At 40.8% G+C, this 21,575-nt stretch overlaps 1 protein-coding gene across 12 annotated transcripts in view; it reads left to right on the top strand.

Moving 5' to 3' along the window:
* The window catches only part of AP2B1 (adaptor related protein complex 2 subunit beta 1), a 131,426-nt gene that overhangs the window by 91,005 nt on the left and 18,846 nt on the right, over window positions 1-21,575 (top strand). For all 12 annotated transcript variants that reach the window (XM_074263537.1, XM_074263532.1, XM_074263540.1 and 9 more), the window contains 2 exons: window positions 2,826-2,955; window positions 20,343-20,427. In XM_074263537.1, coding sequence (XP_074119638.1) covers window positions 2,826-2,955; window positions 20,343-20,427 — 215 coding nt within the window. The remainder of the gene's footprint in view (window positions 1-2,825; window positions 2,956-20,342; window positions 20,428-21,575) is intronic.

Raw genomic sequence — 21,575 nt, 5'->3', positions numbered from 1 at the left:
GATGGCAAAAACCCAAATACCAACTACCATCAGACATTTCTCTGACTAGAAACTAGAAATGCTGGAAAATGTGGGCTTTTTACTTCTATACATTTTGTTAAATTTTTTTTTTTACATTATTTTCAATATCTTCTTTTTTCCTTACCTTGTCATAGAACCTTCCCTAACAGTGATACAATTAGACAAAAAAATCAACATATTGGCCATGTCTAAAACTGTATACACCATTCCACTCCTATAGTTTACCACCACTGCTAAAGACAGAGGTATGCTTCCCTTCCAGCTTATGAAGTCGTGATTAGGTTCTACATTGATCACACTTCTGAAAGTGTTCAGTGTTGCTCTCTTTGAGGTTACCAAAGTCATTGTTAAAATTCTGTTTCTCATTGTTTTATTTTATTTCATTTCATATAAATTGTTTTTTATTTCCCCCCCCCCAAAAAAAAAAAAGAAAGTTTGTCCATTCATTTTTGTTGAAATATTGTAACCCAAATGCAAGAGGCGAGGATGCTTTTCTTTGTACACTCATTGCTGTTGTGGTTCAGCTGTTCTAGTTGTGACTGACTCTTTCTGACCCCATTAGGGTCATAACAACTAACCATAACTAACAAGTATTTGTTGAGTGAACTAAAAGTCTCCAGAAAGTGAGTTTTCACAGGGAACAAGAATACCACTATGCACAGTGCTTCTCCATATCCCTCCTCTTGTTACTGGGAACATAAGGTATTAACTATGTGTTGCATATTGGCTGTTGGCTTTTGGTATTTCATTTTCTTTTATTTTAGCAATAAACCCAGAAGGAAGGAAATAAAAAGCCCAAGTCTAGAGTTCTGTAGCTCTGGAGGTCCCTATTAACTTTTCATGGCTTAAGGAACTGGCTGCAAAGTCCCATAAAAAAATTTTTTTTTTAATTCATTTTCAAACAATATCTTTTTGCTTTCCTAAGAATTAAAAAAAAGGGGGGAAGGAAATATTGTAGCTTCTAGATTTCACATTGTGGGATTTTTTTTTTAATTGTGAAAGATTCACCTCTGCTTATAAAATAAAAGTAATTGACTCTTGAATCATCAGATCTATTTGTGCTAGCCAAGAGGCTACATTTTTGAAATCTGGGCTTGTATCATCCATCATTTTAATTCACTCTAAACCATTTGCAAGTATTTTCACCGTCTGGAATAATTTTTGAATTGGCACAGCAGAAACCATCAGTGTGTCTGCCTTGCCCATGAGCTGTCCAGGAAATTTCTTCTGAAGGTACAGTGTGTTTCAGAACAGTGTTAGGTTACAGGCAGAAGACATGTTCAAATAAAGGAGATGGCTTTGATAGCTCACGGCAAGTTTCCTCTGATTTCCTCTGGTTTGGGGCTTAGAATCATAGGATAGAGAGACTTTGGGCTAGTGAGTCATCAGAGATAGTTCCCCATCCCTAATAAAATGCCTATTATAGTGTTTTGACAGGGACAAAAGACTGGTCCAGTTGAGGAATAGATTTTATGTTTTTCTTTTTAAAATATTGAATTTATTTTTTTCAGTACTTCAAAAAATCCATGTTTGCATGGGTACAGATGTCACCAAAGCAGATCCTAACCTCTCTACACCTCATGAGTGTTGCTATGACAAAACCAAGCATCTGGGGGCCAGCCTTCTGGTAATGAGCTTCTCTGAGTTTAGCTTCACTATACTCAGACAACTGAAGCAGTCCATTGCCTGACCCATAATTGAAGCTTTGTAGCCTTTTCCAAATCAGATAATCCTTCTTGTACTTGTGGGATAAATTTTCTATGTAAATTAGTCTTAGTCAAGGTTTTACATACTACTAGCCATTGTTTCTAAAACTAAGTGAAACATGAAAGTGGATAAGACCCCCTTGATGGTACATCATGTATAAAGTACTGGATCTAGATTAGGAAAATCTGAATTTAAATACAGGCTCAGATACTTACTAGCTATGTGATCCTGGGCAAACGAATCAATTAAATCTCTGTGCTTTAGTTTCCTCATCTGTATAATGGGGATGGTAATAATATAGTACTTTCCTTCCAATGTTGTGAGGACAAAATAAAACAATATTTTAATGTGCTTTCCAAACTTAAATATTGTGTTTAAGTGTTGTGATGGTAATGTGTTAATTAGGGGAGACAGAAAACATACTCCAAATTGCCCATTTCTTTATGCTAATTTTTACCTGATCTGCCTTTGCAAAATCCTTTTCTTTCTAGGCTGTTCCTTATCTTTGTTTGTTTGTTTGTTTGTTTTTTTTGTAAACATCACTTTTTTTCTTAGTTTTTTCCTATCTTTTACACTGCCCCATCTTCACCCTCGAAAACTAGCTGGATGGTAGGTAGGTGCTGCCTGCTAAAGACTTGGCTGACCAAATTTAGCCTCAGTTTTCTTTTAATCATTTAGAGTACATAAGTTAATCAGCTGCATTTTGCTTAGAAGGCTGTTTTCCCTTGAGTCATCACATAATCTGTGAACAAAAAAGAGAGCATGTAGGAAGGAAAGTAAAATTTGCCAATGCATAATTCTGTCCTCTGGTTAGGGCTGCCTGCGGGTCTCTGTGGCCTCAGAACATCATTGCTCTCTTCCATTGATCTGATCTTTCTTCTCCCTCCCCTTAAGATGGCCTAGCAATGAAATGATGGGTTTGTATCAGGGTGGGACTGAATGGAAAGGAGTCCATTGAAAGTCACTTGGAAAAGCAGTCTGCATGAGGAGAAGCCATGTTGGGTGCGAGCGTCCAGCTCTGGTGGAGGAGCAGAAGCCCAGGCTCTGCTGGGGAATGCTGCCACTTTTCAATCTCCTTGCTTTCTTTTCTCTCTCAGCTTTGGGGTCATCCCTAGCACTCCTTTGGCTATCCACACTCCACTGATGCCGAACCAGAGCATTGATGTGTCCCTCCCCCTCAATACCTTGGGTCCGGTTATGAAGATGGAACCGCTCAATAACCTTCAGGTAGGAAAGCAGCGGAAGGGATGGTTGCCACATTGGTATCTGTTTCATGGGTCTGCATGTGTCTGCCATGGGGGGCAAGAGGTCCTCCCTAGAGCTGGTGTTAGGGTGGAGTTGGGGCCTCTCTATTCAGGGCTTGGGCACCTTGTTGGTGCCATGGATTCTCATTCTGATCAGAGTGGAAGGAAATGAAGGCCCAGGACAAGGGAATTACTGGCTGTTCTTGGCATCAGAAATGGGAGATGTAATGGATTCCCTTCCCAGATCATTCCCTTTCACACTGTCTGGATTCCAGGCACCTTGCTGCTTCCCGCTCTGGTCTGTCTAGCCCGCTCGGGTGCTTTTTCCTCACTTTTACCTGTTGAGATCTATATTTTCTCTATGGATGCCCTCCGGGAAGCCTTCCCGGTTAGCCTGCTGTTCCTCTGCCTCGTTGGTTGTTTAAATGCTTTTAACCGGCTGGTGGTAGACCTTTCCCCACTTCTCATGTTTGTTTTCCCCAAAACATTGACCCTCCCCCAAGTAGCAAGCCCTTAATAATTGAACAAAAATGAGTTGCTCCAGTCACTCTTGCCTCATCCGCAGGCTGGGGTTCTTCCCCAAGAAACCCTTCAGGACAGCTGACTGCTCTGAAAGCCCAACGTGTGGTGAAAACCCTCCAGTCTGAAGGTTCTCAATCCCACTTGGATCTGAAATGCAGTTTTCATGTTCATTCACAGTTTTTCTATAAGAAATTGGCCTATAATTTTTTAGGCATTTGCTAGGTGGAAGTTTGCTAGGCCAGGCAGAGGCTTGTGTGTTGATTATTTCTCTAGCTAGCAAGGTAAGAGTTTATAGGAGGATCGGGGGGGGGGGGTGGTAGGAGATATTTTTTGAGGATAAATTGTGGGAAAGGCTGTTGTTATTATACTATTCAGATGAGCAAAACACCCTCTAGGAATTTTTTTTTCCAAATGGAAAGGAACTCTTATCTGGGGATTACAAAAGCTCTTAAGTTTCACACCTGCTTTTTTCTGTGCAGGTTTCATTCTGTTGTGGTGGAGATATGGCTAGAAGTTCCAGACTGGGTGTAGTGAGGCCTGGGAGATCTTGCTGCATTGGGGAGCATGTGCCCTATTTTGTCTTGTCTTTGTAAATTGATGCAGGACTTTGGGAGAAAATGAAAGGCCTGGGAAGGGGCATTCTCAGTTTGTTGAAGTCTGCCTTACTCGGGTTCTTCATCTAGGATCTCCTCTTCCTCTCCCTTGACCCAGCTTTGGATGTCCTCCCTTCCCTCCCTTTTCCCTCATAATTGCCTCTTTCTCTTCCTCTCCATTCATTGGTCCTCCACTTTTTAATTTTGTCTGGTCCAGATTGAACATGTTTCAGTTAAAATCTTAAGTTTTTTACCCACCTCCTGTAGAAAAAAAATTGTGTATAACTTGAATTTAGTTTTCGAGTGCTTCCTAGCTAGACCTTATCAAGTCAAGAAGCATTTGTTGTTAGTCATTTAGTATATTCCAGGTTCTGTGCTTCGGCACAGGGAATAGAGAGAAAGGCAAAAACAAAACTCCAATCCCCAACCAAAAACCCCAGTTCCTGTTGCAGGGAACATGCACTTTAATGGGGGACACAGAAGGCAGGCAACTGTCTGAATAAGCTTTCCACAGAATCAATTGGAGATATTCAGCAGAGAGAAGGTGCCAGCCCTATGAGAGCGCCTTCTCATAGAGAAGAGGTGGGACTTGAAGGAAATCAGGAGGGAGAGGATTCCAGGCGTGGAAGATGGGCTGAATGGGCACCAAGGGACAGCAAGGGGGTCCTGATTTACAACGACACAGTGTGTGGCAGCAGGAAAGGTTATAGATGGCCAAAGAGGATTTTCTGTTTGATCCTCACAGGGACGGGGAAAACTGGAGCAGGTGAGTAGAGAGAAGGACATGGTCAGACTTACACTTTCACCACGGAGTGGAGGATGACCTGGTGAGGGCTGATGTCTGAGGAGAGACAGAGATCTGGCTGTGGCAAAGGGCAGGGCAGAGAAGAGGGACTAGGAGCCTGGGCAGCAGTTGGGATAGGAGAAGGGAGGGGGGTCCAGGGTGACTCTTGGGTGGGGAGCATGAGGGACTCCGAGGAGGGCAGTGCCCAAGGAAAGTGAAGGAGGGCAGTAGTGAGGAGAGGTTAGAGAGAAGGCCTAAGGAGAACAGGCATGCCTATTGTAGATGTGCTTCTCAGTGGATCAGTACAGAAATGGAGAGGCAGGCAGGCTTTGCGTCTCAGGAACCTCTGCTCCTACCAGAGCTTTCTCCCATTCTTGGTCTGGTTTTCTTTTTTTTCTGCTCTCACTTGGGTTTGTCTCCCTTGATTTCTTACTGGCTCCATCCGTCTGTCTGTTTCTTGCTCCCTCCATGTTGCTTATGTTTCTCCATCCCTACTTTACCCTCCCTCAAATTACTGTTGATTTATTCATGGACAAAAAGACATTGTTGTGGATCTGTACATAAAGATCTGCAAATATCTTTCTCCCTTGCAGTCCTTTCCTGTCTTGTCTTTTCCTTCAAGGGGCTAGAGGGAGATTGAGAAGGCGGTGCCTCCATCCCTGCCATTGTTCCTGAGGACTTGCTGTGGAGGGGCTGGTTTCTTGGTCTGCTTTTCACAGCAAACTGGAGATGAGGGACTGTTTGGGAGCAGTGGACAGGGAGTGACCTGGGACCAAGAAGTGTTCCTAAGGCCCTGCCTCCTCCTGCCTCACAATCTCATTGCCTCCTAAACTGGCCCTGCTACCCACCCGACTTCAGGCTGCAATCAGTGACTTGGATAGTGGGAAATTGCTGTCTGTAGTGCCTTCCATGGGGGGGGGGGGGGGAGGTAATGGTAGATTCTTCATCCCAAAGCAGGCACTGGATATGTATTCTGTCTTCTCAAGCTGAAATTCATTTTCCCGCCAAAAAAACATGATTCCGAATGGTAGCTTAGATCTTTTAAGTACATTAGTAATCTTAAAATATTTTTAGGGGTTAAATTGGCATTGTTCTAATGGAAAAATATATCATTTTCCCAACAATTTAAAATTATTTTCTGAGCATCATTTTGTATAAGTTGGGGGCTGGATTGTAACTATTTTCTGTAGCGATTTATATGAAACTGGTATATGGATAAAATTGTTTTGTTTCCTGTTTTGTAGGCCAGAGGACTGTGTCACTAAGAGCTGTAAACTGTAGACAAAATACCAGCTCTGTCTTCTCGAGAGTTGTTGAAAGATTGGGATGAGATAATGGATGCTATGTGATTGAGTCAGGCATTGATATTCCTGGTGTTATATTGCATACTGTGTGAAGTCCAGTGTTCTTAGCCCTAATTTTGACCACCCTCTACATGTTCTGCATCACAGCGATTATCGAGAAGTTTCATCTCCTGCAAAAATGATTTTTCTGACTTCAGTGACAAACCCTTTTGTTCCAAAGACTCCTCATTGGCACGTGCCTTTGAACAGGAGTATGTAGTGCAAGTTAGTGTGTGTGTATGTGGGTCTCTTGAGGTTCTCTGGAAAGTTGGGACTTTGTTGGGTGGCAAATAAGATACAGTTTTCACTTGCCCTAAAAGAAAGACTCTACTTAGTCACCAATGCAGACAATATGGCAATGAAAAATTAGGGACAAATCTTTCCAGATGAGCGAGAATGCCAATTGAAGACACCAGCAGGAAGTATTTATGAGAGCTAGCTATAAGTGCCGTTATTTGAAGAGAAAACTATTTCTATATCTACTCACAAGGCCTGTTTGCCCCTTGCCTAACAGCCTCATTGCCACAGCAGTTGGCTCTCTCTTCTTAGCTGAGGGAGTAATCTTTTTAAGTTAAGAGGGTGTGAGTCATGATAGTAGTTTGGCTCAAGTTGAGGAAAAAGCACAACTATAACTCTGCAGCCAGAATTGGCTGTTACTACAATGAGAGCATTTTTTTTTATAAAGTTCTTCAGCGCAGGATATTAAGGAATTCTCCAGTCTATATGTTCCATCCTCTAGAAAACCTTTCTCCAGCCTGAATTTGGGAATAGTCAGTAAGCATGCATCGTGTATTATCTTGGAGGCAAGAAGAGAAATTGGGGCCAAGACAGATTCTCTTCTCTTAAAATCTAAAGAGGTGATTTATGAGATCAGAGCCTTAGGAACTTACTTGTCTTTAAACAACAACAATAATATAAAGCAAATGACTGGTGCCTTTTGTTTTTTGTTTTTTCTGTTTTATTTCTTTCTGATGTTATTTCTTTTTGTCTACTTCCCTAGTGAACCACTTCTAGTTAAAGAAAGATTCTGAAAGAATGAGGGGAAAAAATAGTTCATTAAAACCTATTTTACTTTCCTATGGATCTGTAAACAAATTTATTAAATAGAAAATAAGAAATTGAGTCTTAGCATAAAATTCTCCCCTGTAAAAAGATGAGCATAAAATAGGATGACTTTTTACAAATATTGAAAACTGCTGGAAGCAAATCCTTAATATCTTCATTTATAGCTAACTTTGGCTCTTAACCAGAGTCTCCAATTTGTGGATTATTCACACCCACAGCTGGGGATTTTGGCCATTTCTCTACTAATTTGAATCTTCTAGTAGAAATGAGAGCAGAAGTTGACTAAACTTTTCTTAGCATATCAGTAATCCTGTTGAATGAATAAATGAGCATATATGAAATGAATCCTGACCAGAGGACACAACATTGAAAGCAGAGTCTGCTCTCAAGGAGCTTATGTTGTAGTGAGGGAAACAATAACCAGGAAAGGTCACTTTGATCTGGAAAAATACTGAGATGGGAGTGGAGTTATAGGGGATAAAACCTAGGAAGGAATGACATAGTTGATTTGATCATGTTTTTTCCAGGGTTCCAAAACCAGACATAAGAGGAGGACTGTGGAAGTGGGAAGGAGGGGACCAGAAAAGGACATGGGCTTTCCAGAACTAGCATCCCAGCAAATGCATTTCCTAGTCAGGAGAACAAGACCTCAGGACAAATTCTCCTGTGGCATGGTCTCTGGCAGGGATGTCCAGGAGGTTGGAATAGGCGGCCAGAGGAAGGAGTGAAGGGAAGCATGGATGATAAAATTGGAAGAGGAGAACTTGGAAATGAATGACAGAAATGAGGCAGTTAAGACACATGTGAGTTTCGATCAGGCAGACTACCTCCCATGGGTAAGAAGAATCCAAATGTGGAGATAACTTTCTTATGGAAGGTTGATAGGAGTTGCATCAAGTAAACATTGAGGTAACTGACTTCAAAGTCTAGATCTTTTTCCTTTTAAAATGAAAAGTCATGTTAATTGGGCTAGGGAAAAAAGAAAAAGAAAAAGAAAAAGTCCATGTCCAGTAATTCTGAATCTACACCAATTTCCTACACCTTGGCCACTGAACTGAAGATGACTGCAAAAGCTTTTATTAATGCAATCAAGCTAGCAGTTTTTAAGTTATTCTTGTGTTAGGCTCTGAGGGTACAGAGACCAGAAGGAAAGAAAACAGACTTTTTGCTCAAGCAGTATCTGTTCATTCTTTTTAGAGAGACAAAATACATGAACACTTACAAACCAAAAATAAAAACAAATGCAACAGGTCAGGGTGGGGCTTGTTGGAAGAAATCAGTTGTACAGGATTTACAAATGGGAGATGTTATTTGATCCAAGAAACTGGAGAGAATTGTTTGAGTTTGTTGACTAGGAGAGTAATGGGATTAACTCTGTGCTTGAGGAGGATGACCGAGAAAGCTTTATGAAGAATAACTCAGCTCATCCCCTTTTTTCCACCCCTTACCTCCACAAATTGGACCCTCTTGAGTTTCTTTATGTCTTTTTTGATGTTATAGACCCCAAGAGAAAACGGACTATTTAGCTAAAACAAAAACCTTTAACTCAGTTTTCTCTGACTCAGTTGACCTTGTTTTAATTCAGTTACTAGTGGTTTCTAAGAAACATTTCCTCCATATACTTTATCAGCCTTGCCACCTGCAAGTGCTTCTGTTTCCTCATGGAGATAGTTGGCTTTGAAGGACAGTGTGATTTGGGAACCCTAGATGGATGAGCTGGAGGTGCCAGGTCCTGGGCTGTGGATGTTCTCTGCCCAGAAAGCCATGGAAGAGAGCACTAGAGTCCCTGCTTGCCTATCATCTTGCACTGGCAGCTTTTGGTGAGAGGCCTGAGGGATTATTTAGTATTTCTTAATTGCTTTTTGATTTTCTCACAAACCAGTATTTAGTAACCACAAGATGCTGATCTTTTATAACAGTAAACATTTATTTAAGGTCTTAAAAGTGAGTTAGAGGCCATGTGAAAAGAACTGTAAAATGAGACTGAATACTTTGTCATTATAATAACCTTGGTCCTGGAAAAGGATTTTTAAAATGGACCTTCTCTTCATGGCAGAGCTGAAGACTGTGGATATAAAATGGTGTTTTCTTGTTAAAGCTGATGTAGGGTTTGGTTTTGTTGAGAGTGAGAGAAAAGGATTCAGAAATGCATATGATGCAAAAACAAAAGATGTCAATTTAAAACCACCAAGTTAGAGGGTTGAAAAAGGTTTTCATGCCCTCTTTAACTCTGCATGTTATTTCTGTGATTATCTCTTACAACCTGCAGCGTGTTTTTAATCTCTTCTGTCTTCTCAAGAAAGAATAGGTTGCCCCTAAATGATTACAGAGGGCCTTGTCCTCCCATCCCATAGAGACTTGTTTTTAGTCCATGTCAGTATGGGAAGGACACCATGCCAGCTTAATAAAAGAGCCTGTGAACAGAGAGTCTTCATTAGCATTTCTGTCCCCTGCAACTCCTACGCTACCATTTTAGCCTGGGAGAGCATCAGAGTTGCAGATGGAGACAGTCTCTGATATTTCGTGCCTTGCATATGTCCATTCTCCCTCAGAAGTCTTACAGCTGAGACTTTTGTGCCAGAATAAGGATTAAATGCTTCCATGGGGAAGATCTTTTCAGCAGCAAATGCCAAACTGCTCCCCAGACCTGTTGAGTTTGTGTGACAGCCTGTTGGTTTGGAGCTTAACGTTACCTGCTTGACCTGCCTGGTCCTCCAGTTGGGGCCATCTCCTGTAGCTGCCTAAGGGGCTTGCAGAGCTTTCTGAATAGATGTTTGTCTAGTGCCTGCCTTGCTTCTGGGAACCAAGCATACACTCCCAGATAGACAGCTAAATCAAACCTACAGTTCCAGGCAGTGCTGATTCGTTAACAATTGGTATGTAATAGAATCTTGGGTATAAAAGAGGAAAAAAGGGACAACTAGGTAGTATGGTGGATAGAGCACCAGCCCTGGAATCAGGAGGATCTGAGTTCAAATTCAGCCTCAGACACTTACAAGCTGTATGACTCTGGACAAGTCACTTGATTCCAATTGTACACACTCCCACCCCAAAGTTGAGAGTCTTTACTGCTCTTCAGGAAAGATGGCTGCTTTCATATTAGAGGCCTGTTACAGCCACTCCAGCAATGCTGGTATTTTTTCTTCAGATACATGTGTTTCCCAGCATCTCAAGCCTGGTGGGTTGTGACTTAGCCTGCTTGGTGGTCTGCCTGCTGCCAGTCTCCCCATGTCTGTCTGAGTGTAGGTCTGAGCTGTTCATCCACATACTCTCCCTATTTCCTGCTATGCTCTTGGGTCTCACTGGGCTTCAGAGGTGCATGGATGTGTCAAAATGTACTTAGTGACAGGCTTTTGTTGGGGCCGATGGGGGTTGCCAGATCTTTCAGAAGGAGCATTTGGCTCTCCCTAATTCTTTTGAGCAGAGCCCCTGTCCAGAGGGTTATGCCTTTTTTATCCCTTGTTGTTTCATTCTTGGAAGGATGTGGAAGTTAAGAAAAATCATGGAGATGAATTTTATAGTTACATTTGGGGCAACATTTAATTACGAATTGACATTTTTTCTGGTTGACTTGAAGTATCTGTGCTACCTTTCATCTGTTGGTAAGTCTCCAGCAGCCCACAAGAGTTCTGATGGTTTTGAATGGAGCTCCTCTAGGTTTTGTCTCTGGATAATGCGGGTCACCTTGGAAAGGGAGCAAAGAACTTTGGGGCCAAAGAGGTTTGGTCAGGAGGAGCCTTCAGAGCAGCTGGGAAGTGGGTCATTTCATGGCCCTGAGCGAGGACGGAGCCCCACTGGGTTTTAATTGGGCATCCAGTGGAAGGTGTTGGTGCTAGACCTCAGCTGCCATCCCTCACACAGTTGGAGTTGGTTCTTAGGAAAGCTGCCCTTCCTCCAGCCCTGGGGTCAGTTGATGAGGCTCTACAGGGTTGAAGTTAACATTCGGTCATCATGCCTCGGAGACTAAGGCTGGCCAGTACTGGCGTCCACTCCTGCTTTGGATCAGCCTGTAACCACTTTTCCCAAAAGCTAATTAGGAAAAGCCGTTTCCCCTGGAAACTAAGAAAAGGCCACGGGTGACACAACACAGATAAAAATAGAATGGAACCATAATTGGCAGAGAAAAGGATCCCATCGCTGTCCATTTCTCCTCTTAGTTACCTGCAGTGAAAGCTGCTTGTTTGTTGGGGCTCACCAGAGTTCAGACTGAGTTCATCACGTTCCTTTTTATAGTACTCGAGTGCATTGGAACAAGGTTCGCATATTAATTTAGCCTGTTCATCTCCTACTGTGCCATGATAAAGAGGCTGCTGCCGTTTCAGGCCTCCCGTCCTAGAGAATAGAGCTAATTGCCAGTTACAGAACCAGGCTGACAGGCTGCTCTTTCCCGAACAGCTTCTGCAAGTGATGTTTAAAAATCATTATTATTAAGTGTGTGGAGCAAGCTCTTCCATTTGTAAAGTACTTTATAATCATATTTACTTGTTATCCATTATGACGTCCCCAAGAGTCTATCAGTGTTAGACTGGCTCTATGTAGTCGAGAGAGGTTTAGACCATGATCTCATAGGGTTGTGCGGCACATAGCAGAGCTGTCCTTTCCACAAATTGACATATCAGGTCCTTTCACCAAGTCCGTTTGGTCTTAGGCTGTGCAGCAAAATGTCTGGTCTATTGACTTAATCCATTAATTGACATTAAGTCCATTGATTTAATCATCCTGCCCCCCAGTAGATTGGAAGTGGTTTCCTTGTGTCTTGTTTCTTTCTCAATCATGTTCACAAACCTTGGCAAGTATAGAAAAAGCGGTGATTTCATTTCTATGCTTGTTAATTAGATATTGTTAGCCTGTTGGGATTGATTTAATTGATTCGGTATGTTTACTTTTATTTTGTCTGCAGAGTTCTGCACTAGGTATTAGAGAAAATCCAAACTTCAGATAATTCATATTTGACCTGTAGTTTTTAATCTAATAGGGGATTCAGACAATGACAAATAACAGCAGTATAATACATCATAAGGTGGTAAGTACATTAGAGAATTGCAGAACAGTACAGTGAGAAACTTGGAAAAGAAAATGGTCACATCAGGGGATCAGGGAAGGTTTTGTGTAAGAAATGAAGTTTAATTTAAATTTTTAATTGGTTAAGAATTAATAGGCACAAAGGGAAGGGGTAGTATTTCAGGGAAAGGGTGAACAAAGGCATGGATGTGTGAGGGAAATTGTGCATTTGGTGTGATGAGGGTAGAAGTTTGTCTGGAAGGTAGTAATATGAGAACTCTAGAAAAGGAGGGGATGGCGTTGTTGATAGAGCTGTGAATGACTTGCTCCTACCCATTCTGGAAGATAATTTGCAATTATGTTCAGAAAGTTACAAGCGTCCTTTGACCCAGCCATCCCATTTGAGACTTTGTGCCCCAAATAAAGAGGAATAACATTCATTTAAAAAAAAAAAAAAAAGTTGATAGGAACTTTTTGGTGGTAATAGAAAAAAACTGGAAACAAAGGGGATATCCATTAGTTGTGGGAAATCACTGGACAAACTGGGCAATATGAATGGAATGGAATACTCTTCTGCCATAAGAAATGAGGGGAAAGGAGAGCAAACATTTGATTCTATGACATCGGTATTGTAAAAACGAACAATTCTAAAGGACTTAAGAACTCTAACCAAGGAAATGATACATTTTAATTCCAGAAGATTGATAAGGAAGGAACATACTCACTCCATGACTGATGATGCCTTAATAATGTGCACATTTGGATTACATACATTTTGCACTTATGTGATATAAGGTTCTTCTCCTCCTTTGCTCCATTTCCCTTCTTCCCTCCCTTTTCCTTCTCTTCCTCTTTTCCTTCTTCTTCTCCCTTCTTCCCTTTGTCATTCCCTTTCTCCCAGTCTTCTTCCTTTCACACTCCCTTTCTCCCTCCCACGGATTGTGATGATCTTTGAATGCCAGCTAGAAGAATTTTAATATTGCTCAGAAAGTAATGGAGGTGAGTGGAGGAGTAGAGTTACAGTTGTCCAGAATTGATGATAATAAGGATCTTTACTAGCATAGTGGCAATAGGAATAGAGAAGAGAGAACCGGTGCAAGAAGCAAGAATGTTTCAGGAATAGAGTTGAAAGAATTTGGTAATTGTTTGGATCTGAAAGGTGAGGGAAAAGGAGGAATCAAAAATAAGCTCAATCAAAAAATAGGGCGTTCATATGCTGAAGGCATTCAGAAGCATGGAACTAGAGTTTATAAAGGGAAGAGATTAGGGCTGGAGATAAGTATTAGAGTTGGTAGTTGATGTGGTAGAATGTGTGTGATCACCAGTGGAGAGGTTTAAAGGGAAAAGGATACCCTTTCTGAGAGAACATCTCTGGTCCAATGGGGACCTCAAAAGAGGGGGGATTTTGAGTCTCTGAAGTGAAGGGACAAGTGATTCCCAGGCTTAGTCACCAGTGAGAGATAGGAGATTAGAGCCAAGAAACAGTCTTAATCATGAAGGTCATGAATAATGGGAGTAGGGAGCATGTCTGCCCATTTGACCCCAGTTCAGACTTGTTTTCAAGACTTAGGGACCCACAAAGCTTTTATGTAATGAAACCTCATGCTTCCTTGTATTACCTTCATTTTTAATAGGACAACTTAAGACCTGTTTCCCATAAACAATAATAACTGGCATTTATATTGTGTTTTAATGTTCACAGAGCACTTTATGTAATTCCCATTTGATTCTCAGTCTTCTGTGAAAAGACCTTTTGTAAAATATTTTCTCAGATAATATGACTAGAGCTTGGTTTTTTGGTACCAGTTAACACAGTGAGTTTCAACAAAAGAGAATTTGAAGACTCTGCTTTTGTAAAGCAGGAGGAAATCAATATTGTACTAATTTAAGGACAGAGTGATTTGCTGATAGTGACAAGACTCTTCTTTCTCACAGGCATATACACTCAATAATTGCCTGTAAGCTGTCTTCCCACAGTGCTTTCCTCCCCTCATTTTCTTTGCCAGTTGATATAAACTTGAAGATTTCTAGTATTCCCCAGGATTCTAATGTGCATAGTCCTGTCATTGTTCCTTAATTCAAGAGCCATCTGCCTACCATCATCCTCTTCTTGTTGGAGATTGGTCTCTTGTCAGTAGAGCCAAGAGCAAAAGACATTTTGTTCACTAAGTCAGTAAGCCTTTGTGAAGCAGCTACCAAGCGTAAATTCAAGTAGCTAACATATAGAAGTGTAGTCTATACTGTTGATTCTGTGGTTTTTAGGGAAAAAAAATTATTGGTGCCTTTTGTTTTAATTTATATGTAATTTCCCTCATCACCTATGGACAAGAAAGGCAGTTCAATGAAACCAATCTATATAGGAGCCGTAACTGTCTTTTTTTTTTTTAAGCATTATGTATCTCTAACCTCTACCTTTCTATCCAAAGGATTTGCGTTCAGCCTGAACTCACATACCATAAAGTTTTCAAAGTTTATTATATGTTAGTCTTCTGGTTCTCTTTTCTTTACTCTGCCTTAGTTCATATAAGTGTGTCTGAGTTTCTCTAAATTTCTCATTTTTCATTTCTTAAGATCTAATGATATTCCATTATGTTAATTTACAACAGTTTGTGACCATTCTCCAATTAGTAGGTAGCTACTTTGTTTCTTAATTTCTGGCTGCTACAAATTTTTTAATTGGGCCTTTCTTTCTACCTTTTTGGAGAGGTGTATTCAGTTTCCAGAATCATATGGGTTATATGAATAATTGAGGCATTCTTCTTTTTTTGCTGAGGCAGTTGGGGTTAAGTGACTTGCTCAGGGTCACACAGCTTAAGCAGTACTTTTCTTAATTCAAAGTCATTTTCTAGGACAATTGAACAAATGCATGACTCCATCCTCTATTAGTGTATCTGGCATTCTACGTCCTTCCAACAGTAACTTGCATTCCTTGCATGTTGCTCCTCTTTCAGCTTGGTCCTTTTTTACTCATTTTTTTGGGTCTCCTCGCTTCCTTCAAGACCTCGGTGAAATTGTACCTTTGCATTAAGTCTTTCCTGGTTTCTCTTCTTGTTAGTACCTTCCTAACTGGAATTGCCTCTCACCTACTCTGTGGGTATGCACATGGTTGTTTACAAGTTGGCTCCATCTTAGACCATAAATGGGCTTTTTAAAGCAGGGATTTTTTTTTTTTTTTTTTTTTTTTTTTTTGCTTTAATTTATATCCCTGGACTTTAGTGCAGTGCCTAACCTATAGCAAGTCCCTAATAAATGTTTTTTGACTCACACAGAGGAACCTCAGAGTTTTTATTTTGCATTTTATTTAGAGCTTTTCCTATGTAAAACAAACAAAAAAAAAAAAAAAAGTGAAAACCAGCCCCCTAAAGACACATAAGCCACATTCCTCCCTGATGGTCTTCCCCTGTTCTTTTGTAAAGAGTGCCATATATTTATTTCATCAGCATTTCTCTGGGATTGAGTTTGGTCATTATGATTAATGAATAATTCAACTGACTTTTAGTAGGAGGTTTTTTTCATTTGTTGCCATAGGCATCATATATATTGTTTTCCTCATTCAGCTTATTTTGCTCTGTGTGACTTCACACAAGTCTTGTAAGTTCTTGTAGAAATAATTTTCTGTAACTTAAAATATTCTTCTATATCCACAAATCATAGTCTGTTCATTTTTCAAATGGTTGTATGTACCCATTTGTTTTCCTTTTGGGGGGTGTACTACAGAAAGTGTTTATAAATAAGACTCTTCTTTGATTTCTGAAATATAGTGTATGTGTATGTAATATATATGCCTAGGTACATGTGTACACACATACACATACCAATTACTCGTCCAAATGATCTGAATTTAATAGATTTTATCATATAATTCCTAATTGTTTTCCAAAATGGATCCATCACTGTGTCTTCCCAGAGCCACCATTAGCACTGAAGACTTAACCACATTATATAAAAAGACAGAGCTACATACATTTAACATAAAGTTAAATAGAAGGGAAACCAGAACTGAACAAAATGTTGGAAAAACTAGACATAAAAGTCCCATTTTCAGAATTGAAATGGGATATACCCATGATATCTTTATAAAAAATATATGCTAGATTACAGAGAAGGACAGGGTAATATTGAGTGCCCAGCCTAGAATCAGAAAGATTTGAGTTCCAATCTGACCTCAGACACTTACTGTGTAACCTGGGCAAGTCACTTAATCCTATTTGCTTCAGTTTCTTCTTCTTGAAATGAGCTAGAGAAGCAAAGGCCAAACCGCTTCAGTGTCTTTGCCAAGAAAACTCCAAATGAGATCCCAGAGTCAGACATGTCTGAAACAACAGAACAGTGGAACACAGAGAACAAATAAATGTAAAAAGGCAGAAATGTTAAACAAATTTTTTGTAGACCATAAAATTGCTATTAGCATAGGCAGTACATGAAAAAATTCTAGCCTAGATGGGGACTATATACATTCTTCATTTCTTCTTTTGAAAACTGTTAATGTCCTTTCCCAACGTAGCTATTGGGAAATAGCTCCTAGTTTTATGTATTTTACGTGAATTCTATATCTTGGGTATCAAGCTTGTCTGATGTTTAATGCAAAGTTTTTGGTTTTTTTATTTTCCTATTGACCACTTTCTGTTATTCTGGTCACATTAATTTTATTTGTGCAAAACTTTTTGAATGTTATACAATTGAACATGTCCATTTTATATCTTTTGTGATTTCCTCTATCCCTTGTTTTGTTTTAAATTCTCTAACAATTGTAGTGAAAGATTACTTTTTTCTAATTTTTTAATTATATTTTTTAACCTCTATATTATTTATCCATTTCATGCTTACTGTGGTATATGTTGAAAGATGCTTGTCTATACCCATTTTCTGGTTAACTTTTTTCCCAGGAATTTTTGACAAATGGGAAGATCTTTCCCCCAGTAGTTTGTGTTCTGTCCTGTAGACTTTTTTTTTTTTTTTCCTGACAGACACATCGAAAGTAGAAAATCAGCAAAGCTGCTGGTAATTCTGTCCTTTTTCTTTTCTTTGGAATAGGATAAGATTGTACCTGGCAGTTTATTTTTGTTTCTGTAAGTACTATATTCTGTTTTAAGGCACCAGGTATTATCTAATGTTAAACCTGTTCTTCTGGTTAACTATTTGTGGAAGTATGCCTTGAAGGTATCTTTTGTCAGTTGTAAAATGGGAATTGCTGAAAGACTGAGAGTTAGGGAGGAGGCCTGGACTATTTCTCTTATAGCCTGATGATACAGGCTAAACAAGCTCAGCCTTTACTCCCTGGAACATTTAGTGCCATGCTCACTACCAGGAGATTGGGCCTTTTACATGCAGAAATGGTTAAGTGAGTTGCTGTCTCTGAGTAGCTGTGCAGAAATTCCTGCGTGACAAGGAGAACTTCACTGCACATACTCAGTGGCCACGGGTAGTAGAGAAGAGGGCTGGATTTAGATCCAGAAGGTGTGAGTCTGAAATCGTCCCTTTGTCATGTACTGCTTCTGTGATTTTAGGCAAGCTGCCAAGTTCCTCTGGCTCTTCTCTAGAGGTGAGAAGTGAACTCTCTTAAGTGTGTAATCTCTGACCTTCCTCTGATCCACAGCTGAAAATAGCTTGCATCCTTCCTCAAAAGATTGAGTATTGGTTTTCACCTGTTTGAAGGATTTTTATTCTGGGCTCTAAACTTTTCCACCATTCCGCAGATGTCCTCTCCCTTTATCCCCCCCACATTCATACATTTACACCCCCCCCCCTACACACACACACACACACACACACACACACACACACACACACACACACATGCCTTCTATGCCCCCTTCTCTCACTGGCAGGTTACTCCCAGAAACTCAGCCAATTGTCCTCCGCCCTTCTCTTGGTTCCACTTTTAGCTCTCATTTGTGCCATCACATCCCATCTTTCTACCTCCTGTTTTTTGGCTTCATTTTATGTATTTGTGTTCCCTCATGAAGAGGTAAGCTTCTTGAAGGCAGGGACTATTTCCTTTTTGCTTCAGTTTGTCTTCAAAGCACTTCACACAGTCCCTGGCACTAGTAATCTCTTAGATGCTTGCTGGCTGGAGCCTGGTATTGAACTGTGCTTCTGGGGCTGTCTAGTATCCCTCTTATTGCTGTACCCAGGATGGTTCAGTTGCTACAACTGTTAGCAGTAGTTCTAGCAGCCTCTGTCTAAAGCCAAATCTTGTGCAGTTTTGTTTGATGGTTACTTCAGTGTCCTTGCTGGTGCTTAACTTATTTCAGATCACTTCACAACAGCAGCTTGAGTCTCCTGCTGTGATGGCATGTGGCATAGTACTAGGAGAGTTGAAAGCAGTCAGTTGTGGTGCAAGATTGTTTGTAAATCTCACACAAGATATATATGGGTTAGTAAACTAAGGGCTAAATAGTAGACTTAATCATAGTTAGCTATGGGAATTTGTACAAGTTTTTTTCAACAGAAACAGGGAAGTTAAGGCATTTTGAATGTCACATGAAGATGTGGGGGCTTTAGGAAAGAGATGGTAGGCAAATAGGAGAAAAAGGAATTATGGGAAAGGGCAAGTGAGGTAAAGAATAAACATGTAGCATTCTTAGTATAAGAGGTCATGGGAAAAAATGCATTTGCAATTCCTGTCACACATTAGGCATAAATAAATAAATTAGGCTATAATAAATTTAATAAAACTGTTTCCTAGAAGTGAAGCAGTTTCCATGGGATAAAAGTGATGACAGGTGGGCCTTTTAAAGAATATGGAATGATCTCATAGAGGTGGAAAGCAAGAGGTAGACTTGGGCTTCCTCTGACTAAGGTCTGAATGTCCTAGTAATGTCAGGAGCCCAGATAGCCTGCTTCCAAGCTCCTGTTCTGTTTAGAGAAATTAAGTGGGAGGTAATGGTTTGAGATCAGTTCTCTCTTTCTTCCCCCCCCTCCCTCCCATGCTACTCTTCATTCTTAGAATCAGCTGCACTTACCCTTTGATCCAGCAGTGTTTCTACTGGGCTTATATCCCAGAGATCTTAAAGAAGGGAAAGGGACCCACATGTGCCAAAATGTTTGTGGCAGCCCTCTTTGTAGTGGCTAGAAACTGGAAATTGAATGGATGTCCATCAGTTGGAGAATGGTTGGGTAAATTATGGTGTATGAAGGTTATGGAATATTATTGCTCTGTAAGAAATGATCAGCAGGAGGAATACAGAGAGGCTTGGAGAGACTTACATCAACTGATGCTGAGTGAAATGAGCAGAACCAAGAGAACATTGTACACAGCAAGAGCTTCTTCTTGAGCTGATTTTTCTTATGTAGCAAAATAAATCCATGGATTTAACATATTTCAACATATTTAAAATGTATTGGACTACCTGCCAGCTAGGGGAGGGGGGGGAAGAAGGAGGGGAAAATTTGGAACAAAGTGTTTTGCAAGGGTCAGTATGGGAAAAATTACCCATATGTATGTTTTGTAAATAAAGTTTTAATTTAAAAAAAATTTTTTAAAAAGCTGCACTGGCATCTCCTATTCAAGTATATACCAATCATTGTTTTTTCTACATTAGGCTTTCCATTCATTGTTTGGTACCAATGGCATGTTATTAATTATATAGAAAGTGGAAAAATAAAGCACTCAAATTTCTAGGAAGCTAAAAACAAAAAGAGGCAAAAGCATGAGCTATGAAATGATGATCTCTTATTTGATCCAGAGCAATTTCCATTTTATATTCATTGGCTCTGCCTCTGGTAATTCAGGTTTTTTTTTAAAAAGGTGCATCATGAGGACATATTTTCATAGGAAGAGGAAGGTGGGTGGCAAGAATTTTTTTTTCAGGAAACAATGGAGTCTTACAGAAAGTCATCCTGGGGAAAATGGAGAGATACTGGTTATTCTGGGACAGTTAAGAACAGTGAAGGAGGATACGTGTGAGCGCTGAGTGTCTGTGTGTGTCATGGGGGATAAAAACTCTTTGCCACCTGGAAGAGAAAAGGAAACTAGGTGACACATTTCCAGACACAGACTTTCCTTTCCTCCCTCTTGGCTCTCTCAGGTGTCCTGATTCTCCTTTTGCTTCCTTGGCAGGTGGCTGTAAAAAATAACATTGACGTCTTCTACTTCAGCTGCCTCATCCCACTCAATGTGCTCTTTGTAGAGGATGGAAAAATGGGTGAGTGTGGCTTCGTCTTACTGAGTGTTTCTGTGCCATCACCATCCCTGTCATGGATGGTGCTTCTCTGTGCTGTGCTCTGCCTGCTAGGAACTGGTCCCTTTCCCTTTTGGGCCCTCCACCTTTGACTGAGCGCACAGGCACTAGGTCCATTGGGCCCATGTCTCACTCAGGAAATCAGCCAGAGGCCTTGCTCCGAGTTGGCCACTGGGCTAAGTGCTGGGAACACAGGGAGAAGCAACAACCATCCCTGCCCTCCAGGAATTCGCAGACCAGTAGGGAGGCAACCCTTAAGTTACTAGCGATGTAGAGTAGACAGAAAGCCATCTGACAGAAGCAAAGCCTTCCTGGCTTCCTGCAGGAGGCAGGCCTTGAGCAGAATCTACAGCCAGGGAAATCTGCAGGTCACCAAGAAGCAGCAGAGTGGTCCTGGCAGCTGGCGCAGAGGCATGGAGTCAGGAGAGGGAGAGTCCCATTTCCAAGAAACTTGGAATACGCTAGCAGAGTGCTGCTGCAGTGGTTGTCTGCTGAGCGGAACGGGCTTCTGGAAAATAGCCTTGGCAGCAAAGCACAAGGAGGGCTGGGGCTTGGGGCAGGAAGACGAGTTAGAAGTCCCTAGGAGAAAGGGGCTGAGGGCCTGGCCGTGAGATGTGGGACCCTGCTGTACAATGCACTTTGGGCTGGGCTGAACTTCACAGGGTGGCATAAAGCTGGGTCAGAACCAGGGCTTACCTCCTAGGCCCTAAGCAAGCAGCAGCCTCCCAGAGGGGCCTGGCTTCCAGGTGGGTGTCAACAGCCAGCTGTGCTCAGAGAACAAAGATCATCTCCAGGTGTGAGCTTTGCCTCCAGTGTGTACTTGCTTATGTAGCCTCTTTTTTCCCCCTTAAATAATAGGGTTTTTTTTCCCTTCAACATGCAAAGATAGTTTTCAACATTCACCCTTGTGTTCCAAATTTTCTCCCTCATTTCCCTTCACCTCTTCCCCAAGACAGCAAGTAATCCAGTATATATTAAACATGTGCAATTCTTCTATATTTCCACATTTATCATGTTGTATAAGAAAAATCAGATCAAAAAAAAAAAAATGAGAAAGGAAGAAAAAGCCTTATCTCCTTGCACTCTCATGCTTTGAGATGAGCTGGAAGATT

This window comes from Sminthopsis crassicaudata, chromosome 4 (genome assembly GCF_048593235.1).
Source record: "Sminthopsis crassicaudata isolate SCR6 chromosome 4, ASM4859323v1, whole genome shotgun sequence".
NCBI classification, from domain to species: Eukaryota; Metazoa; Chordata; class Mammalia; order Dasyuromorphia; family Dasyuridae; genus Sminthopsis; species Sminthopsis crassicaudata.
The sequence above is the reverse complement of the archived record's forward strand: the minus strand, read 5'-3'. Positions and strand labels throughout refer to the sequence as shown.